This window comes from Podarcis melisellensis (genome assembly GCF_964234715.1).
Source record: "Podarcis melisellensis genome assembly, chromosome: 1".
Lineage (NCBI taxonomy): Eukaryota > Metazoa > Chordata > Lepidosauria > Squamata > Lacertidae > Podarcis > Podarcis melisellensis.
The window spans coordinates 130,353,433-130,377,917 of NC_138528.1; the positions used below are offsets into that span (position 1 = coordinate 130,353,433).

General features: G+C 45.3%; 1 protein-coding gene across 1 annotated transcript in view; it reads right to left on the reverse strand.

Annotated features, from left to right (window-relative positions):
- MCM3AP (minichromosome maintenance complex component 3 associated protein) overlaps nt 1-23,953 on the reverse strand; it is a 44,660-nt gene extending 20,707 nt beyond the window's left edge. Inside the window, exons 1-16 of the mRNA XM_081901539.1 lie at nt 22,695-23,953; nt 22,044-22,267; nt 20,573-20,651; nt 18,605-18,752; nt 17,427-17,623; nt 13,607-13,746; nt 12,852-13,049; nt 11,050-11,318; nt 9,372-9,534; nt 8,185-8,345; nt 6,711-6,952; nt 6,076-6,254; nt 4,917-5,017; nt 2,377-2,508; nt 1,317-1,430; nt 164-316 (exon numbers count right to left, since the gene is read on the reverse strand). Of these exons, the coding sequence (XP_081757665.1) occupies nt 164-316; nt 1,317-1,430; nt 2,377-2,508; nt 4,917-5,017; nt 6,076-6,254; nt 6,711-6,952; nt 8,185-8,345; nt 9,372-9,534; nt 11,050-11,318; nt 12,852-13,049; nt 13,607-13,746; nt 17,427-17,623; nt 18,605-18,752; nt 20,573-20,651; nt 22,044-22,267; nt 22,695-23,871 (3,677 nt within the window). The 5' untranslated portion in view covers nt 23,872-23,953. The remainder of the gene's footprint in view (nt 1-163; nt 317-1,316; nt 1,431-2,376; nt 2,509-4,916; nt 5,018-6,075; nt 6,255-6,710; nt 6,953-8,184; nt 8,346-9,371; nt 9,535-11,049; nt 11,319-12,851; nt 13,050-13,606; nt 13,747-17,426; nt 17,624-18,604; nt 18,753-20,572; nt 20,652-22,043; nt 22,268-22,694) is intronic.
- Between the last annotated feature and the right edge of the window lie 532 nt (nt 23,954-24,485).

Consider the following 24,485-nt stretch of genomic DNA (forward strand, 5'->3'; position numbering starts at 1 on the left):
ATCTTCCTACAGTAGATTAAACCTGTAACAAGATAAAGATAAAAATGAGACTTAACATGTGCTGCTCTTAGCTATTTTGTGAAAGAATAGAATATAAACTTGGCATGCTAGACAAGGGTCCATTTTATGTCAAATGGCTGCAGAAAAGCTTCATTTAACCCACCGTTGTAAGTATTTGCAGAAACACTGGAGTTCTTGTAGGGTCTCCTTAGCACTCTGGAAAATCTCATCTTCCAAAAATACACCCATTATTTCAGCGCAGACTTCCTTGGAGCAGCGGGCAACGCGTGCTCTTTGTTCTTTCTCCAGGGCACACCTAGGTCAAAATTAAGCATTAGAGCACAGTAACAAAGCAAAATGAAAATAAAAAATACAGTAAATACAAAACATAGTAAAACATCAAACATTAAATACTGCCCGATTGTTATGGTGATAAGAACGACAGGAACAGCTTAAATAGGAACTCTTGTCTTCTGCACACAGAGATGCATCAAGACTTTTTCAACAAAGAAATTGAAAAAAATGTGCCAATTTGTAATGTGACATGAACTGATCCATTTTTCTACATCATCACCTAGATATTCTGTGTCTAGTCAACTCTCCTCTTTCTCTTCAACTAGATTAGGTAAAGGTAAAGGGACCCCTGACCATTAGGTCCAGTCGCAGACGACTCTGGGGTTGCAGTGCTCATCTCGCTTTATTGGCAAGAGGGAGCTGGTGTACAGCTTCCGGGTCATGTGGCCAGCATGACTAAGCCGCTTCTGGCGAACCAGAGCAGCGCACGGAAATGCCGTTCACCTTCCCCCCAGAGCAGTACCTATTTATCTACTTGCACTTTGATGTACTTTCGAACTGCTAGGTTGGCAGGAGCAGGGACCGAGCAATGGGAGCTCGCCCCATCGCGGGGATTTGAACCGCCAACCTTCTGATCGGCAAGCCCTAGGCTCTGTGGTTTAACCCACAGTGCCACCCGCATCCCTTTCAACTAGATAACTGTACCAGTTATTGCTGTGGTGGGAAGAAAAAACAAAACTAATTTGATTGGCATTACTTTATGTAGTTTTACTTCAAGATAAAACATTGTGTGATCCAAAGAAGAGTAGACTTTATCACAGAAAGTGAGAAGGGGCTGTTCCCCTCCTCTAGATGACTGTGAAAAAACACAGGGCACTGAGAGTTAGGAAGCCTACATTTGAAATTTTGAGCTTTTTAACATCTAGGTCTCAAAGCTCCTTCGTGTTGACCCTGCCCATATTCTGCATAGGGCTGGTCCTGACATCCATTTCACAGGCAAATCCCCGTGTTTTACTGCTTACTTTAACTCCTTTGCTGAAATCTCTTGCACCATTTCCTTCACCACTTCTTCTGTCAATGCCATACGCAGTGAGTCGCTCAACATTTCTATTAACTGCTCCATTTCCTGCTTCTGCCTAAGGAGAGGAGGAAAACACGCGCACATTATAGGCAGATGACAGACAAGTAAAATCTTAAGAAACCAAGTATCTCCATATTTTAAAAACTGCAGTGTCAAAACTAGTGCATTAAGTGTAATGCATGAAAATATTACAGGGATACAGGTAACATTAACCATGTTCAGATTACATTCATTGCTGAAATCCCTCACACATTGCATTAAACAGCAGTAAATCCTGGGTCCTGCCAATTTATCCTGATTCATTCGTTTTCAAGATGAACGCAAATACTATGTTTAGGGAATAATCAACCGAAGAGAGAAACTTAATGATATGGAAGGAAACAGATACCTCTTAGAGCTGATAACAGAGGAACAGAGCTGCCTAGTACCAGCTCAGACCATCAGTCTAGGTAGCTCAATTTTGCCTAAACTGACTAGCCAAGATTCCAGACAGGAAACTTTCCCAGTCCTGTCTGGGACTGAAGATGCCAGAGACTGAAGCAGATGCTTGACCACTGAGCTACAACCTCTCCCCAACCAAGCCCACCTGACCTGAGAGATTCACATTCAAACAATGCAAATGGAGATGGTGGGGCTGTGCAAGTTATCCATATCCTGCTGCCAGCATGTTTGGGGGGGGTCATACCTCCTCACGGTCCATGCATTTGGCCAATAGGTGAAAGGGATGTGCATCACAGAGCATCTTCATACAATGAGGAAGGGGAGCATTGTGTAGAGTTCTACACATGTTGGTACACATGTAGAGCCCATTCCCACCCAGGCTGAGCGCATGGGTGGGGAAGCCTGGCCACTGGGTGTTGCTGACCCTTGCCCCTCCAGGACTCCGCTCCCGCTGTGGTGCTGGGGTATTATGGCTGGCTTATCCACACAAGTACCACAATGTATTCCACTCTACATCTCCTTGTCTCAAAGTTTCTACTACAAGTATAAAGAATGTTTGCCTCTCTTCTTCAGCACGGCGTCTTTCCTCTTCAAGTCTCAGTTTTTCTGCACGGATTACATCTGACGCAATTTGCCTTGAGATTCCCAGCATCACGTCTGTCATGATTTCATCTGTAGTAACGCTGGAGATCCTGCATAAAATAAAGGAAACAATTGTGAAGAGTTAGTAGAAAGAACTAGGCCTAAACATGCAGCAGAACTTTTCCAAACTCCCCACAAAAGCCTGTTTGTTATTCACATGTAATGTTGTGTGATAATGTGAATTTTTTTCTATTGTTTATTTCTGTAAACATGCATTTGGGATGCAGGAATAGTAAAGCTGGCATGATTTGATATCTAAAGAGCCCCCCCCCCCACATTAAGGCTTACTTTCACCCTGATAAAAGGCCATATCTGAGTTTGGGTGCTCCAGACATGACCAGGAATGCTAATAGGATGCAAATTTGTCAATGTTTTGGGCCATGTTTATTTCCATCATAGTGGTGGGATATAATGAGATCTTTATTTCTTTTCAAGAAGAAAGAATTGTGTTCTGTACCAATCCATAATTGGTACCAAAAAATAATTTGGTCTTTCACAGGAGTTGGAAGAGAGCCCTACCAAACTGCCTGAATCCAGTTCACCGCAACAAAGAGCCCTAACATGAGGTTCTTCATGTTTCTATTTGTAGGTTAGAAGGCACAGGAGCTCCAACAGCACAAATGTGTCCTCAAGGGCTTATTCTCATCTCCACAAGATGACTGACTGCCCACATCTGCTGTTTCCACAGCTTGAAGCACCATGCTCCACCAGAAGACACATTCGGCACAGCCACCTGCTCCACCACTTAATGTTACGCAATGTTACAAAACGATATTAGTCAAGGGGATTCTTCATCTGGTTATTGAAATATGCCATTCTCCTGACCCTTTCTGGGATGACACTGCTTTTGAATATTCCTTTCCTGCTCCTCTCCTGCACCATAACCCAAAGTGGAAAGTAGGAACACAGGAACTTTCTTTATCAGTATTGTCTAAACCAGGGATGGGCATCTGGTGGCCCTTCAGTTGTTGATGAACTACAACCCCCATTGCCCCTGGCTGTTGGCCATGAGAGCTGAAGCAGAGTTGTTCAACAACAGAGCTTCAGACAGGGGACATTCCCAGCACCACCTGCAGATGCTGGACACTGAAGAAAGGACCTTCTGCATGCAGTACAGGTGCTCTAGGGCCCTTCTCCAGGATGTACCCCTCCCACATCATTTAGATGGTTTGTTCATTAGTGCTCTTCCAGAATTAACTTTACTGTTGCATGCCATGAGTTGTGTCCTCATATGGTTGAAGTCATGTGCTTAATATGAGAGGAGCTTCCTTTTCAGGAGGTATATCAAACTTGCAGGCCCTGCCCTCAGTCAGGCATGGATTAACCTTTCCCTGCCTGCTCTCCTGTCCTGTTTTCAAGAAAGTAGAGACTATGCCCCACGGAGGACCTTAAGGTCCATAAATAGCAACACCCTAGAGGTCCCGGGCCCTAAGGAAGTCAAATTAGCCTCAACCAGAGCCAGGGCTTTTCAACACTGGCTCCAGCCTGGTGGAACGCTCTGTCTCATGAGACCAGGGCCCTGTGGGATCTGATTTCTTTCCATAGGGCCTGTAAGACAGAGTTGTTCCACCCGGCCTTTGGCTTGGAGTCAATTTTATTCCCTCCCCTTCTTTCTTTTTTCCTTTCTCCTCCTGTGATGAGGCTGCATTTTAATGTTTTAATGTTGTATTTTAATCTTGTTTTTAAGTTATAGTCATTCAACTTGTTTTTATTATTGGTTGTTATCCGCCCTGAGCCCGGCTTTGGCTGGGGAGAGCAGAGTATAAATAAAATTTATTATTATTATTATTATTAATGCAATATGGTTACCGGTGATTTCCCCCATGTGGCAGTTCATTTATTTCTGGGTGTTCCAAGCTGGGTTTTAAACAACCTCCAGGTAATACTTCACAGTTGTTTGCAACAGCAAGTATGCCAACCTGCTTTGGCAAGTAATGTGTTTACACGTGTGTGTGTGTGTGTGTGTGTGTGTGTGTGAGAGAGAGAGAGAGAGAGAGAGAGAGAGAGAGAGAGAGAGAGAGAGAGGAGAACATGCCACCGCTGTCAATCATCAATTTTTGTGAAATGAATAAAGCTGCCCAGTTTGACAGTTGGCCTTCACTGACTAAACAGTATCCAAACTATTTCTGCAAGCTGTTGGCCACTGTGAGTAGGATGTTGGACTAAAAGAGGTCTCTTCAACCTTTTCAGACCCAGGACCCACTTTTAACCCGAACATGCATTTGGGATCCCATTTCTGAATCTTTTACCATATATTTGCATGGTGGTTGTGCTCCTGTTGTGCCCAACTCTGGACCAGGCTGCAGCCCACAAGCTGAAGACCAGTGAACTAGCTGGGCCTCTGGCCTGATCCAGCAGGACTCTTCTTATGTTATTGTATGCCGAGATGGATTGGATATAGCAATGGCTTCCTCGGAATGTCTTCAAATAACACTGAGTGCAGCATTAGTGCATTTACCATATTGCTGTCTGTACATAGGCTGCTCCTGTGGAGCCAATTTCTCTGCATTCGCCTTCTAGCACATCATGCACAAGGTCTTCAACCACTTCGGCAATGTCCTGGGAACAAGAAAGCACTGGCAATTAGCACCCGACACTCAAAACATTCCATTCTGAAAAGCAAAACCAAATGGTATTACTGCATGATAGGTCATTATTAAAATTCAGAAATGTGAACAGAACAGCAAATAATATGCACTCTACAGGGAAAGGTTATATTAATCACAGTTTAGGCTCATGATCAGAACTAGGCGGCGTGTCAGAGTCACTTATTGCCTTAAATTTGACCTTCTGTGCAACAACTAAAATCTTTTTTTTTTAAAATAGTTACTTATGCATTTCTTTATATACATCCTTACCCATTTTCTTAATTTGGAGTCCCCAAAAATAGGGGGCATCTTATACATGGAGGCATCTTACAGACAGAAAAATGCAGTACCTTCAGATTACAGCAGTTGGGTCTATTAGACAAAGTCCTTCAACAAAGTAATTTACCCCAAATTCTGCTACACAGCCTTCAGGCCCAAACTGGTAATTGCACTTTCAACCTCCACTCACAGAGGACGTTCTTAATCCCTGCAATGATCCAAGCTATGCTTCTTCAAGCTTAAATTTGTTGCTGCTGGATCTGAATGACTGTTGCCACACAAAATGTCCAAATCTGTGTTGTGAGTTTATTAGTACTCCCCATTCTGACAGGAAAGGCCTTGCCTAAGACATTCAAAGACTGCATTTGCCTCTATTGTAGCTGCATTATACTAGGGGCTATGCTGTTTACTTCTTGCTAGTTTAAATGAAATTGAAATGACCATACACACTTTTATACTACTGAACACCATCCTTTTAAATTACTATAAATTATCCTTGATGATCTTCCCATAAATTTCACTGTTGGTCAGCGCAGCCCTTTGTCGTAATCCCATAATACCAAACACCATCTGTATCTATCTTGCCAAATTGTTAATTATAGCATCCTATGTGGTACCTGCATCACATTCCTCTTTTAGAAACTACACCACAAACACTTACATTAAAATAGAAGACTTTATAAAGTATCGTTCCTCATTTTTAAGAACTGTGTGACAGCAAAACAGAATGTATTTTCTGAAGCTCCTCACCATATCACTGTAAACAGGCTGAGGCTTGGGAGGAGGAGGAGGAAGAGAAGGTTGTGAAATTGGCCGAAAAGTGGACCCTGCAGCAGAAGGCAAAGGTGCTGGTACGAGTGGTAAAAGCAACAACGGAGGCTGAGCTCGAAGGACTTCCAGGTCTCCACTACTGTCTTCTGCTCTTGTTTCTGTGGGTGAAACCAAGCGATAAAATATCCAGCTGCTTAAAGGGAAGAGCTGCTTAGAAAGATAAACCGCATTCTTAATAACACTGATAACCACTTTTTTCTTCAAAAGAGCCAATTCTGAATGGAAGGATCCAGAACTCAATGGGGACATGCTCTGCATGCAGAAATCTTCCTGTTCAAGCTCTGGTGTCTATAGGATTTTTACAGACAACAAATACTTAACAAATTAAGTCAAGGATACAAATAAACTATTTTAATGCTCAGGTCCTATTTTCAAATTCTATTATTAATCACTCAATACTATTTTAAACTGTTCTGCCAAATGCAAAAGCTGAAAAGTTGAAAAATAAACCAAATTTAAAACATACATATATGCTTTTCCCCCATGACATAATTCTCCTTCAACTCAAGACCACAGTTTCGCGCCCTATCCTGGGTGTGTGAGTTCTGGCTTACCTGTCGCCTCAACACTGGCTTTCTGACTACTGCTGGCCGAGTCCACTGCAGCACTCTCCCCTGTGTATTTGTTCTGTGCGTTAAAGCTACACAAAGGTGTGTGGCGAATCACAGGTGGTAAAACTCCCCCGCTGACAATTTCCCCAACGGAAGCAGTTAGCTTCTGCCCAACAAACAGGGATTTCTTTGGCTTGGGCAAGCTTTCTGGTTCCAGAAAAGCAGACCGATTCAACTCCACAAAACTGTAAAATGAAATACAAAACACATGCCAAATGATCCCGAGGCCAAAGATTTCTACATGGAGGTTTGCAAATATATCTAGCATGCACAACTAGATCCGGGGTGGGGAACCTCTGCCCTGCAGAACAAACTCGGGAGTCTACTTTGGGAAAGCCAAGCCCTGCCCGCCCCCTTGCACGTGGCATAATGCATGACATCATCTGTGCAGTAGGTAAGGGTGGGGCTTCAAAGGAACAAGTGGGCTTCCGATTGCTCCTTTGTGCTGGAACAAGGCTTGCTCCCAAACGCCCATCAGCTGATGGGCTGCAGGATGGGCAGTCAGAGTGCCCCTTGCCCAAGGAGGGGACAGCTTCTCTCTACCAGCATGCTTACCACCATAGCAGCAGGGAAGAACAAAGAGGAGAAAGAATTATTTCTATTCCTTGCCCCCCTCCCACTACTGCCACTGCTAGAACTGTAAGCAAGAGAAGAATGGTAAAACCCAGGCTCTCTTCTGTTGCTGAGCCTAGCAGCAGGGGCAGCAGGAAAGTGGGCAGACACAGAATTCTTGGTCCAGGAGCTTCCCCGCGTCCATCTTTTGAAGCTCCACTGGATTCCCAACCGTCCTGTACATTGCAAAGCTCCCCACCCCAGCCAGCACTGGTCTTTCAACCTCCAAATTGGGGCCTGAACGGATCAGCAGCGGGTGGTCTTTGTAAGCGCAAGGGATTTGGACAGGAGTCTGGTCCGCAGACTAAAAAGTTTCCTTACCCCTGAACTAGATGGTCCATGGGCTTGACACAAGCTTCCTTATTTTTGAGCAAAGAGATGAAACCAGATGGTTCTGGATCTTAACTCCATTAAAGGAGAATGCCATTGTGATGCCCAGATTCCAGCCATTACTTACCACTGTTTTCTGGTTCAACTTCAGTCAAGATTAGAGTCAAAGGCCCAAGAACCCTCCAATACAACCCGTAAAAGCAGTTACACTTATAGGTTATTAGAGAGGTGTTTAACAATGGAAAAGGGTGAAGCTCTAAGTCAAGTTAGGACCACACTTTTAATGTAAAGATTTTATTCTTTCCACTTTGTGATGTGTGTGGGACACAGGAGGTAAACGCAGGGAATGGACCCTTCTGAAGGAGATGCTGGCTTCAGTCACTAAAATCCATCTTTCCCTATTAAAGCCTTTGCACCAGTTTTCATAAAAGCTCTATGATAAACCAAGGCTCCTTGAACTCTATCTAACACTTACCCATCAGAAACACTCAAGCCATAATAACTTATAAAATCAGTTGCCTCTTCAAAGTCTTTAAACAGCAGCATGCGGACCACATTATCGAGAGGAAAGATGGTAGACCTCTGAGTGCTCACAGTATAAGCAATATTGAGAGACCTTAAAGCATCTCTACGAATCTGAAAAATATTTTAAAAGCTCCCATTAATAATTAAAAAATTAATTAAGATACACAAAATGTTTCGCAATGACAAGGAAGAGAAGGTTACGTTTATAGGTGCTTTTCTTTTCACTTTATATACCTTAACCAATGTTGTTTGAGGCTCCAACATACCAACTTTTCCCAAATTGCAGCAGGTGATTCTTTCAACATGTTTTGAACCCCCAGGAGTACTAAACCTTGGAACACCATGGGAGGAATTCAGCATTGCACTAAAGCAATCATTCCATCAAACAAAGCATTTCGGCTCCCCAAAAGGAACAATCTCCCTCTCCCTGTCTTCAGGTACGGTTGCAAGGGTTCTCTTGACCCCCGAACCAATTTGGGGGCAGAGATGGGGGGGAACCCCATTGTGCGAGATGTGACTCATTAGTTGAATCCTGCACAATGGTTTGTAAATATAAATACTGTACGTCAACAAACATAAATGGAAAATTAGGCTTACAATGTAATTTATTTCTGGTTAGTAGTCAAGCCAAAAGAAAAGAAAGGTAGATTCACCTTCCATTAGAAGGCAGACATAAGCCATTCCAATGGGAATAAGCTACATTTAATGAAAAACTAAATAGAAAATAGGACAGTGGAGTCCCTGTCAACACCAGAGCAAATTACTGTGGAAACAAATAGAATACACTGCACCTCAGATAATGAATACAGGCCTGAAGAGGGTTTGCCTGCTGTCCTGGCAGAAAAACCCCTCACAGTAAATCAAACTTCCATTCTTGGCCAGCAGAGCAGTGCTCAGAGTCATGGAAGTGGCCCCCTCTCCCACACCTGGGGAAGCCTGGGTCTTGGAATTGTACCCCAAAGTGATACATTCTGTGACTTACCAGCCTAACACCATATTATCTTGGGTATTTGCAATGTTAAAACAAAAACAAAAAACCACCAAACACCCACTGACAATATATTTTACAATGATAAGAAATGCAATATATGGGTTTTCCCTTCCTCAGTATTTTCTTAGTTAAATGCCATTCCTTACCTGGCTGAAATAGCAGTGTAACAAGCATGCATTCAGGTAAGAAGCTGTTTGCACAAGTTTGAAGAACCTTACAAAGTTATTGCTGTTCAAAGCCGCAAAGGCTTGAACTGCAAACCTAACTTCAGTGGAGTTTCGGACATCTGGACGAAACTGTTGCACTTCTCTGTTGAGACAAAGAGGGAAACGATTTTCAGACTTTATTGCTAATGATGGAAGCTACCTCTGTTGAACACAAAAATGCAGAAAGAAAAAACACACAGGTCCTTTGGCTTAAAATCCATGGACAGTATCATGCATTTAAATTGAAGACCCCCTTGCTGCAGATGAAGTATTCAAACATTTATTTCAACATCTATGTATCTGAAAAAACTACTTACTTATATTTTTAATTTTAACTAATACTAGAAGGAGTAATTTTTGTGGTAGCCAAACCAATGCAGTGTCCATTTAATCAGATGCATGAAGAGCTATCATTGGTTGAGACAGGAGCACACAAAGGAATCAAGAGAATAATTGTGGCCAAGAGGGATTGAGGTGCAAGGGCTTCTCGTAGCCTTTTGGTCACATGGATTAGCATTCTCTTTTTATTCTATATCCATCCAAGGAAGTGGGCTGAAATTGATGAAGCCATATACTTTAATGCATCTGCCAGTCTTTAAGGAAGTTCAGGAGTCAAAATGCATTATGTTTTATTCTGCTTTTTGCACGTCTTTGCAGAGCATATCCTTGCCAAAGTCTAGCTGCAGGTTTGTGACCATGGATCTGACTTTACTTCTCAATCTGATTTATTCGAATGAACTGAAAGCAAAATCCTTGATTCTTCCAAGAAGGAAGAATATCAGTGCCACTGTGTTTAAAGCACACTGAACAAGAGGCTCAAGATATGAGGATCAAGAACAGCTATTTAGAGAGGGGAAGCCAAGCACAAAAACAGGAGGTTGTCCTTGTCTTTTTAAGCACTGAAAGAAATAATGCTGACAGAGATTTTTCTTCAAATGCATCATGAACCTGACCTGATCACTTATAAAGTTCTCTTTCTTTTTTGCCATTGCAGTTTTCAGGGATGGGGTGCTTGCCTAGGCAAAGGTTTTTCCTTTTGGGGGTGGGGAGCGCTCCCAAGGGCATGAGGCACTCTGGCACAGTTCCCTAGACAGCTGTACCTCAGGAAACATGGCAAATGAAAAGCTTTCAGCCACTTGTAAATATGCAAGCAAATGCTCAATTCCTGAAAACTTCAATGGCACATGCAGCACACACAGCCAGACAATCAGGAGATGGAAGAGGAGGTGGCTGTTTTGGAAGGGGGTTACAGAGAACAGGCAGTGTCTCAATCCACCTGTGGCTCTGCTCTGATTGGCTTTTATTGTTGGTCAGTGGCCCTTTAGAGAAAAAGGGTTCCCCATTCCTGTCAGAGGCAGACTATAATTCATTGTTAACACTTGACTAGAAACAATATACTTGCATAGGACAAAAAGTTAAAGAACTGGTGGACAGTTGGCTTTGGACAAATATTAGATTGGGTGGGCTTAGCTATTTTCCAACTTCAATTCTACGGCAATTATCACCGAATGATAGTCTTACACCTTACCAGTGAGTACTTCACGTTCTTTTGCATTCATTCTACAAATAATGGCAAGGAAATAAGTGAAATCAATCCTATAACTATTTTAAGACTTACCTGAGAATATCCCCCTTGTTGAGATTCAGGAGGACATTATATCCTCTGAATTCTGCTTCACTCTTGCAGTAAATACCCTTGATTGCAAGGTCCTGATACATTTCCTTCAGGCTCTGGAGGCATTTAGTCATGTTCTCATTGTTGATTTTGGCATCAAAAGAAGACATCGGCTCTTCGCATAAATGGTGGGAACAGTGGATATGAAAACGGGTACATTTCTCCATCAAGGAAACAGTTACAGGGCAGCAGAGATGTTGTTGGGTTATATCCTGGCAAAATGTAAGAGGACAAGAACTCAGATGTTCAATTCTACTTATATGCTTCATGTTGCACCTTTTAAAGATTTCTGCACAATTCTCAAAGCCAAGTTAATGCTTTGTCAAATACAGCTATGTGTAGACATCCTGGTACAACTGCTACGATCCTAGAGAGTTTATGAGGCTAGGTGGCATACCCTAGAGCAGTCTTTCTCAACCTTGGGTCCCTAGAAGCTATTGAACTATGGCTCCCATCATTCCTAGCCAGCTTGGCCAGTGGTCAGAGAAGATGGGAGTTGTGGTTCAAGAACATCTGGGGACCCAAGATTGAGAAAGGCTGCCCTAGAGAGCTCACCTTATTTTAATCTGGAGACAGAAGTTTAGAAACATCAGGTCATACATGACGGGGGCGGCGGAGAGAAGAAGCATAAAGGAAACAAGTGGATGCAGCATGGATGTGATGAACAAAATAAAAGATGTAATGAATAAAATACAAGAAAATGAGACCTCAATATTCTCTGCAAGGCAAGCAAAATGAATCCCACTGGGAGACATATGCTGGAAAGGTGGAGGGGAAACTCTATAATGGGAATACACAGCATGCAAGATAGCAGAGTTAAGCATATGAAAGATACTCTATTTGGGGTTTTTATTTGTTTGTATTCCATTTATGAGTCACCTACTAAGAATTCTCTCTAGGCAACACCAAGGAAGACAAAATAAAAATGCACATGGTTTTACTGAGTTTTATTGACTCAATAAACCCAATCCAACAGTAGCACAACAAAATTCAGCCACAAAATCTAATATAGACAGGCTCAAATCAAAACCCTAACAATCAATCCAAGAAAATTCAGGCTAAAACGGGCCAAGTTACCATTATTTTGCAGAGGCAAAAATAAAACATCAACAATGCTAATGGATAGAGTTATTAATAGGCCTGGTGCTGAAATGTCATTACCGAAGGCACAAGGCAAGCTTCTCTAGATTGAGAGGAGGGAACTTTGTATTTCAGCCTCACTAAGTCCAAGAGGAAAATGGAAGATGCAGGAGGCTATTATTGTAAGAATTTACATACTTTTGTGGCTTCACTTTGCTCCTACAGGTGTTTGTGCTGGTTCTATTTATTTCATTCCATACCATACCATTGGCCACAGAAGCATCTAAATCTTACTAGTGCTACAAATTGAGGAACTAATTGTTGGAAACATACCAAAGATACAAATATATTCTTTAAATAAACAAAGCTGCTTGCCTGGGATGTGCTAACCACACTGCTACCGTCACGAGATAAAAAAAGCACAACAAATGATCTGAATTTCCTCTGCCTGCAATTCAATTCTGTGCATATGAAAGAGCAGCCCTTTAAACCCTGTACCCTCCTAGCCACCCAAGTCTTTCACCCTCCACCCAAAGTGAAATATGAAACAGCACCCCGTTGGCATCTTCAGGATTCCTTTTTCATTCACAGATGTCTAATCAATAATTTGGATGAGTCTAGCTTGCATCCTGTCAAATCTAAGGGCTTCATCCCAAAGTGGTTACCTTCCTTATTCCACGAGTTCTATCCCATACAAAATCGTACCACTCCCGGTAGTTTCCTTCTCCTTTGTCCATAATTTGCGTCACTAAGTAGTCCATGGTCATACTCAACACCTCTGAAGGCCTCAGTTCATGTGGTAGAGGTTCCTCCTGGTCTGCTGAAGACCTGCTGTACTCCTTTATTGCTGCTGCATGGTCAACCTCAGAGAGAAAACAAAATAAATTCTTAAGGATGACAAGAACAGCAACAACAACAACAACAACAACAACACCTCTGCAGGCATGGTCTATGTGCCAGGCAAGATGAGAGCTGAAAAATATTTTTGCCATTGTTTACATCTTTTGAACCAATCACTCTCAATCTTCACTAAGGAAGTTAAAGGACTTCTGTCAATATTTTCAGATAACATGAAACCAAAGGTTTGTTAAACTTAACTATGGCTGGTTTGCACCACTTTACTTATATCCATCTGGGAATACATACAGAAAGCACAGGATACAAGCCGCTATGGGTCTGATCAGGCCAATTTCCCCTCCCTCATTTTTCACCTCCAATCAACAGTCCTCAGCTTCCATGCTCTTCTAGGCCTCAATCCAAGTTAGGCTGATTTATTTATTTACTTATTGGGGGGGGGGGAGGTAATTTACAAAATTTTATTTCCCTAAGTATGGAACTATAATAAATAAGTGGCCAAGTTGTTCTTGGTATGGGCCTTGGAAGCAGTACCTTAATACAAAAAGCGGTTGCTGAATACTACCTTGTCAGTTCCTGGGACCACTTCAAAGATACTAAGCTGGTTCCTCGTCTCTCTCATATAACGCTCTTTTTCTGGACACATGTCTGGGCATGTGCCAACGAATGTTTTAGCTTTGCCAAGATCTATTTGTTTTACTCGAGCTTAAAAAGAAAGAAATCAAAGTTTCAATAGTCTGCCCCGGGGGATCTTTTGCATTTATCATGAAAAAATGTTAACTTGGTACAAATGATCATCTAACTGGGGAGGGGGGAATCCTTTTTATAGAATTTCTAAGAATGAACCAGCCTTTATAATGGCCCGGATCTTTTAAAGTGACACTCCATTTACACGCACAGGGAACCCTCTGGGAGATCCTTCTCTATGATAATGTTGTGGGATGGAAAACTTTCTGCCACCAAAAGTTTTCCCGTGGAAAATTTTCCATTTCAAAAAAACACATTCTTTTACCAAACGAATTAATAATATACTTGAGCAGAATACAGGTAATCTGCACAGCTTCAATACTGTATGGAGCAAGCTTGTTTTCTCCTGCTCTGGTGGGCAGGACTCGAACCAATGGCTTCAAGTTGCAAGAAAGGAGATTCCAACTCAAAATCAGGAAAAACTTTCCGACAGTAAGAGCTGTTCAACATGGAACAGACTCCCTGAGTAGGTTGTGGACTCTCCTTCCTTGGAGGCTCTTAAGCAGAGGTTGGATGGTCATCCGTCACGGCTGCTTGAGCTGAGACTGTAGCCTTCTTCCAGGATTCCATTCGCCTGACCTGGAGCAGATTTGTCGCTATTGACTGCACCCCTACCTACCAGGCATAACTGTTCCAGGCATAAGATTTCCAGGTCACCACAGACCAAGGAGGCCGAATCCCCTGATTGGGAGAAACTCCTTATGGACATTTAGTTGTAAGCACAGAGAGCCTTCTCACCTTGTTGAACATGCAGAGAATGGGAACAGGGACACATGCTGAAGGAATGTATGGAGAGAACATGGGGCAGGGGTTTATAGGAAACTGCTAAATATCTTTGGGCATTCTAATTTAGGCTGCAATCCTAACCCCATTTACATGGGAGTAAGTCTCATTATATTCACTAGGGCATGTTTCTGAGTACGCATGTTTAGGATTGTGTTGTTACTATGTTAAGAGTTTTCAGTATCTTCATTTTTTTTTCTTTCTCCCCACCCCACCCCAAAGGAAATATTTTAGTTCCATACCTTCGGTCTTCCGGAAAAATTGGTATTTATACAGCATGTAAGACTAGCATGGAGTACAGTGGTACCTCGGGTTACATACGCTTAAGGTTGCATATGTTTCAAGTTACAGACTCCGCTAACCCAGAAATAGTGCTTCAGGTTAAGAACTTTGCTTCAGGATGAGAACAGAAATCGTGCTCCGGCGGCGCGGCAGCAGCAGGAGGCCCCATTAGCTAAAGTGGTGTTTCAGGTTAAGAAGTTTCAGGTTAAGAACAGACCTCCGGAACGAATTAAGTACTTAACCCGAGGTACCACTGTACTTCTTTAGTTTTAACTAATTAGTCAGTTAAATTATACAGTGGTGCCTCGCAAGACGAAATTAATTCGTTCCGCAAGTCTCTTCGTCTTGCGAGTTTTTCGTCTTGCGATGCACGGTTTTCCATAGGAATGCATTGAAAATCAATTAATGTGTTCCTATGGAAACCGCCTTCCCCCGACCTCTTCTGGCGGGCGGCATTTTAAAATCGCCCGGGACAGCGGAGGACTTCTCCGCTGTCCGGGGCGATTTAAAAGCCCCTGGGAAGGCAGGCAGGGGGGACAAAGACTTTTGCCCCCCCCCGCCTGCCTTCAGAAAAGGTCCAGGAGAGGCGCGGACCTCTCCGCAAGGAGCGCGCTCCTTGCGGAGAGTTGCAAGCGCGCCCAGGCTTTCCCGCCCCGCCGCCGGGCTTCGGGACATCGTTCCGATGCCGGGCGGCGGGGGGAGGCTTTCTCGGCCCGTCGCCCGGCATCGGGACGATGCCCCGAAGCCGGGCGGCGGGGGGAGGCTTTCTCGGCCCGTCGCCCGGCATCGGGACATGGTTCCGATGCCAGGCGGCGGGGGGAGGCTTTCTCGCCCCGTCGCCCAGCATCGGGACATGGTTCCGATGCCAGGCGGCGGGGGGAGGCTTTCTCGCCCCGTCGCCCGGCATCGGGACGATGCCCCGAAGCCGGGCGGCGGGGGGAGGCTTTCCCGCCCCGTCGCCCGGCATCGGGACGATGCCCCGAAGCCGGGCGGCGGGGGGGAGGCTTTCTCGCCCCGTCGCCCGGCATCGGGACGATGCCCCGAAGCCGGGCGGCGGGGGGAGGCTTTCCCGCCCCGTCGCCCGGCATCGGGACGATGCCCCGAAGCCGGGCGGCGGGGGGGAGGCTTTCTCGCCCCGTCGCCCGGCATCGGGACGATGCCCCGAAGCCGGGCGGCGGGGGGAGGCTTTCTCGCCCCGTCGCCCGGCATCGGGACATGGTTCCGATGCCAGGCGGCGGGGGGAGGCTTTCTCGCCCCGTCGCCCGGCATCGGGACGATGCCCCGAAGCCGGGCGGCGGGGGGAGGCTTTCCCGCCCCGTCGCCCGGCATCGGGACGATGCCCCGAAGCCGGGCGGCGGGGGGGAGGCTTTCTCGCCCCGTCGCCCGGCATCGGGACGATGCCCCGAAGCCGGGCGGCGGGGGGGAGGCTTTCTCGCCCCGTCGCCCGGCATCGGGACGATGCCCCGAAGCCGGGCGGCGGGGGGAGGCTTTCCCGCCCCGTCGCCCGGCATCGGGACGATGCCCCGAAGCCGGGCGGCGGGGGGGAGGCTTTCCCGCCCCGTCGCCCGGCATCGGGACGATGCCCCGAAGCCGGGCGGCGGGGGGGAGGCTTTCTCGCCCCGTCGCCCGGCATCGGGACGATGCCCCGAAGCCGGGCGGCGGGGGGGAGGCTTTCCCGCCCCGTCGCCCGGCATCGGGACGATGCCCCGAAGCCGGGCGGCGGGGGGGAGGCTTTCTCGCCCCGTCGCCCGGCATCGGGACGATGCCCCGAAGCCGGGCAGCGGGGGGAGGCTTTCCCGCCCCGTCGCCCGGCATCGGGACGATGCCCCGAAGCCGGGCGGCGGGGGGAGGCTTTCTCGCCCCGTCGCCCGGCATCGGGACGATGCCCCGATGCCGGGCGGCGGGGGGAGGCTTCAAAAGCCGTCCGGGGGCTTTTAAATCGCCCCGGACAGTCCCGGGACAGTCCAGGACCTCTTCCCAAGGCGGGCGGGGGGGCAAAAGTCTTTGCCCCCCCTGCCTGCCTTCAAAAGCCGTCCGGGATAGCGGGAAGCGCTTCCCTGCTATCCCGGACCGCTTTTAAAATGCTGGCGGTGGGGAGCAAAGCCTTTCGCCCCCGCCGGCCTTCCTGGACCTCTTCTGAAGTCCGGAGGGGGGAAAAAGGCTTTGCTCCCCACCGCCAGCATTTAAAAAAAGGTCCCCGAGATTTCCCTATGGGCTTTCGTCTTGCGATGCAAGCCCATAGGGAAAATCGTCTAGCGAAGCGTCGCAAAACCCGAAAAACCCTTTCGTCTTGCAGGTTTTTCGTCTTGCGAGGCATTCGTCTTGCGGGGCACCACTGTACTAATCAACTAACTGATTTGTCAATTAAATCCTAAATATCATCCCATGAGATTTAGATTATGTGCAGGAGGAATCAATTCAATGTTTTCCCGTACTCCCCCATGACTGTTTTGTGGTGATATTTACACAGCTGTGTGATGCATTCACACCCACTCGCATTGTGGATGTGAATCACCTGGACAGCCCTGTATGTATCCCAGACATTTTTTCAATGCAAATTCACAAACTCTTACCTTGCCGCATGATTTTATCTCTCTGGTCTAGAACACGATATTTGTCCTCAGAGGTCTCAGCCACTAGGCCCACAAGGCTGCTAAGAGAGGATGCTGAGGCTTCAAAAATCTCTGGACCATGGCCTTCAGATCCCGAGTCAAAGGCATAGGCTTCAAACTGCAGAGACTTTTTAAGGCCTTGCTTCTTAGCTGGAGAACTATAACCAAGAGACGGACATTTTAAAAGAAGTTCACATTCCTCAACTGAGTGGAACGGAAGGAGCTAGGCAGGACTCAGGACACACAGAAGTTTCCAGTTCCCCATAACAGCCTGACATGTTGAGCATGTAAATTGCACGGAACACAAGGGTATGGGGCATGGAACTGGATCTGGCTGGCAGACCAGATCTTCAGATCCTAATCCTTCCACAGGCAACCTTTGACTGGGGGGGCAACACCACCCACCTGTCGCTTGACATTATGATGACATCAGGCACTTGACAACTGCCAAAGTTCAAAGGGGATTTGCTGTAAGCGACAGTTACAGCAACCTCCTTTGAAGGTGTGCTCCCAGCACCAATCAGTTGACTGGTGCCTGGACCATGTCTTCCAAGATGCTTGCTCTGTTTCCAACAACTCTGAAAATGAGGTGATTTGAATGCAAGCCTTTTCCAAATGGAACTTGCAAGCTCAGTGCTGACAGGGGACTCCACTTGCAAAAGAACAGGTCAGGTGTGTGGCAGGTGGATGCGGTTGGTGGGGAACGGCCTCATGGGTCAACCTGGAACCCATGTTGACCGTCACATCCTTTGTTTTGTTATGTCCTTTGCTGATCCTTCTGCCTGCAGTGGACCACATCAAGTGCAATGACTTCAATGACACCATTCTAAAATCTACTCTACATTAATTGCCCTTATATTCAAACTGCCGCTACATAACAGAACTAGATTTTCCTGTTTGAAACCTCTCTCTCTCTAAAACAGAGATGAAGAACCTGTGGCCCTCCCAATGCTGCAGGACTCCCAACTCCCATTATCCCAGAACACTGGTCATTTCAGCTGGGGCTGATGGGAGTTGTAGTCCAACAACCTCTGGAGGGCCACAGATTCCCTATTTCTGATCTAACAATAACAGCACTTACGACAGATACATTACAGTACGTTAATTTTTATACCAAGACTCCACTGATGGGCACATACCTTTTGTTTGACAAGTTTCCGCTACCAGCGGAACGGATTAAGGACTTGCTATGTGGAGAATGCTGATGACTCAGTTGTTCACTGGCTTGCCTCCCTTCACTTTCGTCTGCCTTCTGCTCCTTAGAGGAATAGTCTTTCTTATTAGGACCTTTGCAAATTGAATGACATAGAAGACTAGAGATTAAACCTTTTATTCATACGCAACCAATGAACCAACTCTTACAAGAAATAATACTAGTACCCCGCAAATCTGGCTGGGTTTCCCCAGCCACTCTGGGCGGCTTCCAACAAAATATTAAAATACAATAGTCCTTCAGATATTAAAAGCTTCCCTAAACAGGGCTGCCTTCAGATGTCTTCTAAAAGTATGGTAGTTGTTTTATCCTTTGACATCTGGTGTGAGGCGTTCCACAGGGTGGGCGCCACTACCGAGAAGGCCCTCTGCCAAGTTCCCTGTAACTTCACTTCTCAGAGTGAGGGAACTGCCAGAAGGCCTTCAGGGGGTGGAGAAGCTCCTTCAGGTATACTGGGCCAAGGCCATTTAAAGTTTTAAAGGTCAGCACCAACACTTTGAATTGTGCTCGGAAATGTACTGGGAGCCAATGTAGATCTTTCAAGACCAGTGTTATATGGTCTCTTCAGCCGCTCCCAGTCTAGCTGCCGCATTTTGGATTAGTTGTAGTTTCCGGGTCACCTTCAAAGGTAGCCCCACATAGTGTGCATTGCAGTAGTCCAAGCGGGAGATAACTAGAGCATGCACCACTCTGGCAAGACAGTCTGTGAGCAGATAGGGTCTCAGCCTGTGTACCAGATGGAGCTGGTAAACAGCTGCCCTGGACACAGAATTGACCTGCACTTCCATGGACAGCTGTGAGTCCAGAATGACTCCCAGGCTGCACACCTGGTCATTCAAGGGCACAGTTACCCCATAGAGGACCAGGGAGTCCTCTACACCTGCCCGCCTCCTGTCCCCACAAAACAGTACTTCTGTCTGGTCAGGATTCAGCCTCAATCTGTTAGCCGCCATCCATCCTCCAACCACCTCCGGACACTCACACAGGACCTTCATCACCTTCACTGGTTCTGATTTGAAAGAGAGGTAGAGCTGGGTATCATCTGCATATTGATGGTCACCCAGCTCAAACCCCGATGAAGCCACTGGGAGGGGTCTGAACACTCATCCCCCAACACCACTTTCTGAACACGGACCAGGAGGAAGGAGCGGAACCACTGTATGACCGTGCCTCCAGGTCCCAACTCCTCTAGACGGCCCAGAAGGATGTTACGGTAGATGGCATCAAAAGCCGCTAACACAGCCCTATTAATTTTAATGGCACTGAAGTGCATTGTACCACTTTGCTCCTGAAGCATTTTACTGATCAGTTTACTGGCATCTACCCAGTCACATCTAAGCCAAATATGGGGCATTCCTTTATACCATGCTTCTATCAGATTTCCACTTTTTTCTGGATTCCTCCTTTGTCCCTTTTTATGAAACTTACACAGTTCTAAAAATGAGTTTCCATTGAGTAAATTATCAGTGGAAGGTTCATTTCAACCAAGCTGCTGGAGTGATCTTGCTGTGGCCACCCCCATCCCCATGACACACTTTGCACCCTAGCCATGGATGTGGCCTGGCCCTGTGGCTCCATAAAGTACTGCTGTGGCCAGAGGCACGGCTTGGATTTTCGTCTAATACATTAAAGCTCGGGGGGGGGAACCCTGAGAAAGCAGGATCCAAGGAAAACTCATCAACCAAAGTGAAAAGGACAGAAAGTTTGGGGAAACAAAAAGGCACTCAAAGCAAGAGGCAGCGAGCACCCCAAAAGGAGGGTGCCACCCCGGAGCAGCCCCTCTCCATGGTGGCCTCTGCTGCGCTTCAGAGCAGTACAATGCATGACCCTTCCTCTGAAACATAAACCCAACCCACTAGCAGGCATTTTACAAGTATACAATTAGGTAACTTACTTGCTTTCTTCTTGTGCCAAAAGGCCACTATTTCTTTATGTAACTCCTTTGCTTTCTTCTTAGCCAAAACTGCAGATGCCTGGAAAACAGTATTCAGTAGAAGGGCCAGTTGGGGTTAGAATGGTATATCACATATCTGATAACTTTGTCAGCAAAACACTGCACCTACCGTGAGTATCCCTTCTCTTTGGAGACAGGATAACAACTTTGTGAAGACCATCCCCCCCATACAGGCTTTGGAGGCAGGGCTTATACAGAGCTTCCCACCTTCTTCTCTGGTAGGACCCACCTCTCAGTGTGAGATAAACTATAGCTGACATGCCCACTTAAGAGAAAGCACTGCACCCAGTGAGGGGCCAACTAAGCAGAAAAGCAATTAGAATAGCGCACAAGGAATAAAACATAGCCAAAAATCTGTAAAGGTGAACTGCAAATATGCAAGAAACCACCTCCTGTTAGAAGCAATAGACCCAACTATGACTGTGTGGAACAAATGTCCTCACAACGAACAGGAGGAACATTCACGAAAGGAACCTCCAGAGAACATTTTGAAGAAGAATGTTAAAAAGCTGCATATTGCAATGGGCCTTTTAGAACAATATTATGTGTCCAGGCTATTCCTCGGGGTCCCTTCCAACTCTACAATTCTATAAGAACCATCTGTCCAAATGCCACTTCAATGACACAAAATGTGTCCACCTTGTATAAACCGAGGTTCACGTTGCCACTTTACCAAATATTCTTTAGGAAGGCATTAGGAAAGCATGCTTCCCCTCATTAAGTGTGCAGTGTTAGCTTTCTGAACCAGTTCCCACTGCATCTGATAAGTGATCCCAATGCATCCCTGAAACCAATGTCCCATTGTGAACCTACTTGCTACCCTCAACAGATGGATAGTCAAGTGCCAAACCCAGGAATGCATCCAATATTAATCCTCTGCATTCTATGCAAGATGTGCAATTTCTTGTCTCTAAGGGGCAGAAATAACTACATTCCTTCTGAAACACTAGTACTGTCAAGGCTTTCCTGTCTTAATTTGTTGAAAATTACTGTTACTGTTCCCCCGGAATTTTCCATTGAGAAGGCTGCAATTTTTACTATGAATATATAGAGCAACAGGCAATACTTGCCAGTAAACAACTGCAGGAAATGTTTGAGCTGGTGATTCCCACAATATTTGCATCTCCTCGTCACAGACCCTGAAATCCTACTGCTTTCAACAAGACTTGTGCCCTAGTTAGAGTGCAGCTAACATTATCCTTCTACCAACATTTTCCATATTATAAAGGTCTATCTGTCAACCCATGAATTTCCAGAATGAGTGGGAATAATTCTAAATTATTATTATTATTATCATCATCATTTATTATATTTGTTTCCCATGCTTCACCACATTAGCACATATCTGTACAAAAACTATGCATGTAAAAGCTTAACACTTCTGATTTTCTATTAATATTTAAGAACTCACATGATCAAAACAGTGTACAATAGCCAGCTTTTTGTTTACATTGGTACGGATCCGTTGGAATCGAATAAATTTCTTCAAGTGATTCTCAATAACATTTCTGTTATTTAGATGGTCCGGAATATTTTTGTACTGGATGACTGTAAGGTCACTTGATGACAAGCCTCCAAGGCTCTCTGTGCTCCCCCTGTTCTGATTTCGACGCAAAGGGTTGGAGATGGTAGACTCTTAAGGGGAGAAACAGCCTTTCATTATATCAAACATTAATGTAGATTTTTTTAAAAGCATTTATTATTAAGTAGACACCACAGAATAATGAATGTAAAACAACAAACAAAACAGAGAAAAAATGGGCAACCTTCCAGGGACTGCCCACTTGCCAGTGATGAGCAGAGCCAGAAGAAGAGAAAAAGACAGATCATGGTAAACCAGGCTACTGTCCAACCATGTGAAAGTCAGAGGGAGGGAGGGAGGGAGGGAGGACACATGTACGCACACAACCTCTCTGTCTTCCATGGAGGAAAGCAAAAGGCATCAACACAGTCCAAAGGCACATCCCAGCTGGGCAAAAGCATGTGGCATGTGTTTTAAATCAAAAGTGACTGCCATGTCCTCATTATACTAATTCTTGCTGGGGGTGGGGTTGATGCTTACCTTCCTTCAGTGCTGCCTTATTTTCTTCCTTTTTCTTTGTTGCTGATGACCTAACCATTGCAAAACCAGACTGAGTTCCCCCTGCCATACTCGTCTGCTCAATTTCTCCAGATTCTAGAGAAACTCTTTCCATTTTGGACTCCTTCTTATTGCTTTTCAGCATATCTTGCAATGTTCTGTTGAAGAGGCCACCTCCACGGGGCCGATTCAGCTTGACTGGCGGCTTAACGGAAGAATGTTCGCTCCTTGCCAGCAGCTCTGGCTCATCCACAGCATCATAATCATGTCTTCTTGGAGAAGGCTCCTGCTCTTCTTTCCTCTTTTTTCCCTTCCTAAGGATCGGAAGTGACTCACCTGAAGGTAGCAATTCTTCATGTTCTGGTTTGCTTACTTTATTAATTTGACCCAAAGACCCAACAGATGAGTTAGAAAAAGAGGTAAAACTACCAGGGTTTCCAAAAAGACTTATTGGTCTTTTTTTATCATCCTCTGTGATCTTGCTTGGTAAAGGACTACTGAATGAAGGCACTAAAGTATTACTGCTTGCGGGTTTTGAAAAGCTGATGCTTGTATTTACACTTGAACTGCTGCTCTCTTGAGAAATACCAAAGGGGGCTACGCTTCCAGATCCACTAGCACCTGGTAAGGAAAATGTGAATGGAGTTGACGTTATCTGATTTGGCAGTTTCTCTTGTTCTGAACCAGTGCCAAAGATAGGCTGAAACAAAGCATTCTCAGGGGGTTTGAAGCTGAAATGTGGCCTCCCAAAACTACTGCCAGAAGTTTCTCCAGACGTAGCTCCAAAGCCAGAAGTATTCTGAGAACTCCCAAGATTCGTAGGTGGGTTAAAATTGAATCCTTGCTTGCCAGCAATGGAAGAGCTAGTTGGCAGAGAAGTCCCAAAGGAAGTTGTTTGTCCAAGGGAAAAAGGCTGGGTAAATCCTGGGGGTTGCCCAAATCCTAAACCTTGCCCTGAAGGTTGCAGTCCTGAAGTTATGGTGAAGTCAGAATGGGGTGCAAACCCTGGATTCTTTAACAGTCCACCACTGTTCTGCCCAAAGACAGGAAGCTGACTGAACTGGAATGGTGGCTGAACTGGAAATATTCCTGCTGAAGTGCCAGGTGGAGTCTGGAAAACTCCAGGTGGCTGTCCACTAAATGGTGTATTGGGATTCATCTTCACAACCAGCCATCTACGCAATAGATTCTCCCACCTAGAATGTGGTAGCTTTCAACTCCTAACCCATTGTTCTCATAATCTGCAAAACAAAATAAATAGGACATGTTGTAATATCAGTACAATTCTTTTAATTAAGAAATTGTTTCAGGAAAATGTAAACATTTCACATATGCTCTAGCAACACATCAGCTACATCTAGTGCTGAATCATATTATTAAGGACCTATCATAAATACATTTAATCACAATATGACAATATGAGAACCTATTCTATTAAAAGCCTTTTCATTAAAACAGCTTTTCTTCATAAGCTCTTGATCAAGAGATCCCACTGAACATGTCAGTACCAGTTCTCTCATCATCAAGACCAGTTTGAGCATGACATCAATTTTAAATAATAAATTATACACATTTAAACACCTTAGCCTAAATAACTTGTAGATTTACTGAAGGTCCTGTTTTATTACTAACAGCGAAAGTTTTCTCCCTGCGCGAAGCGCAGCCCGCTGCTGCAGGCTCCACCAGGAGAAAGCCGCCTGGTGCAGAGTTCGCCTAATACGCCGGAATCTACAGTAGTCATATGCGGCACTGCTGTCTGAAGCAACAAGGGTG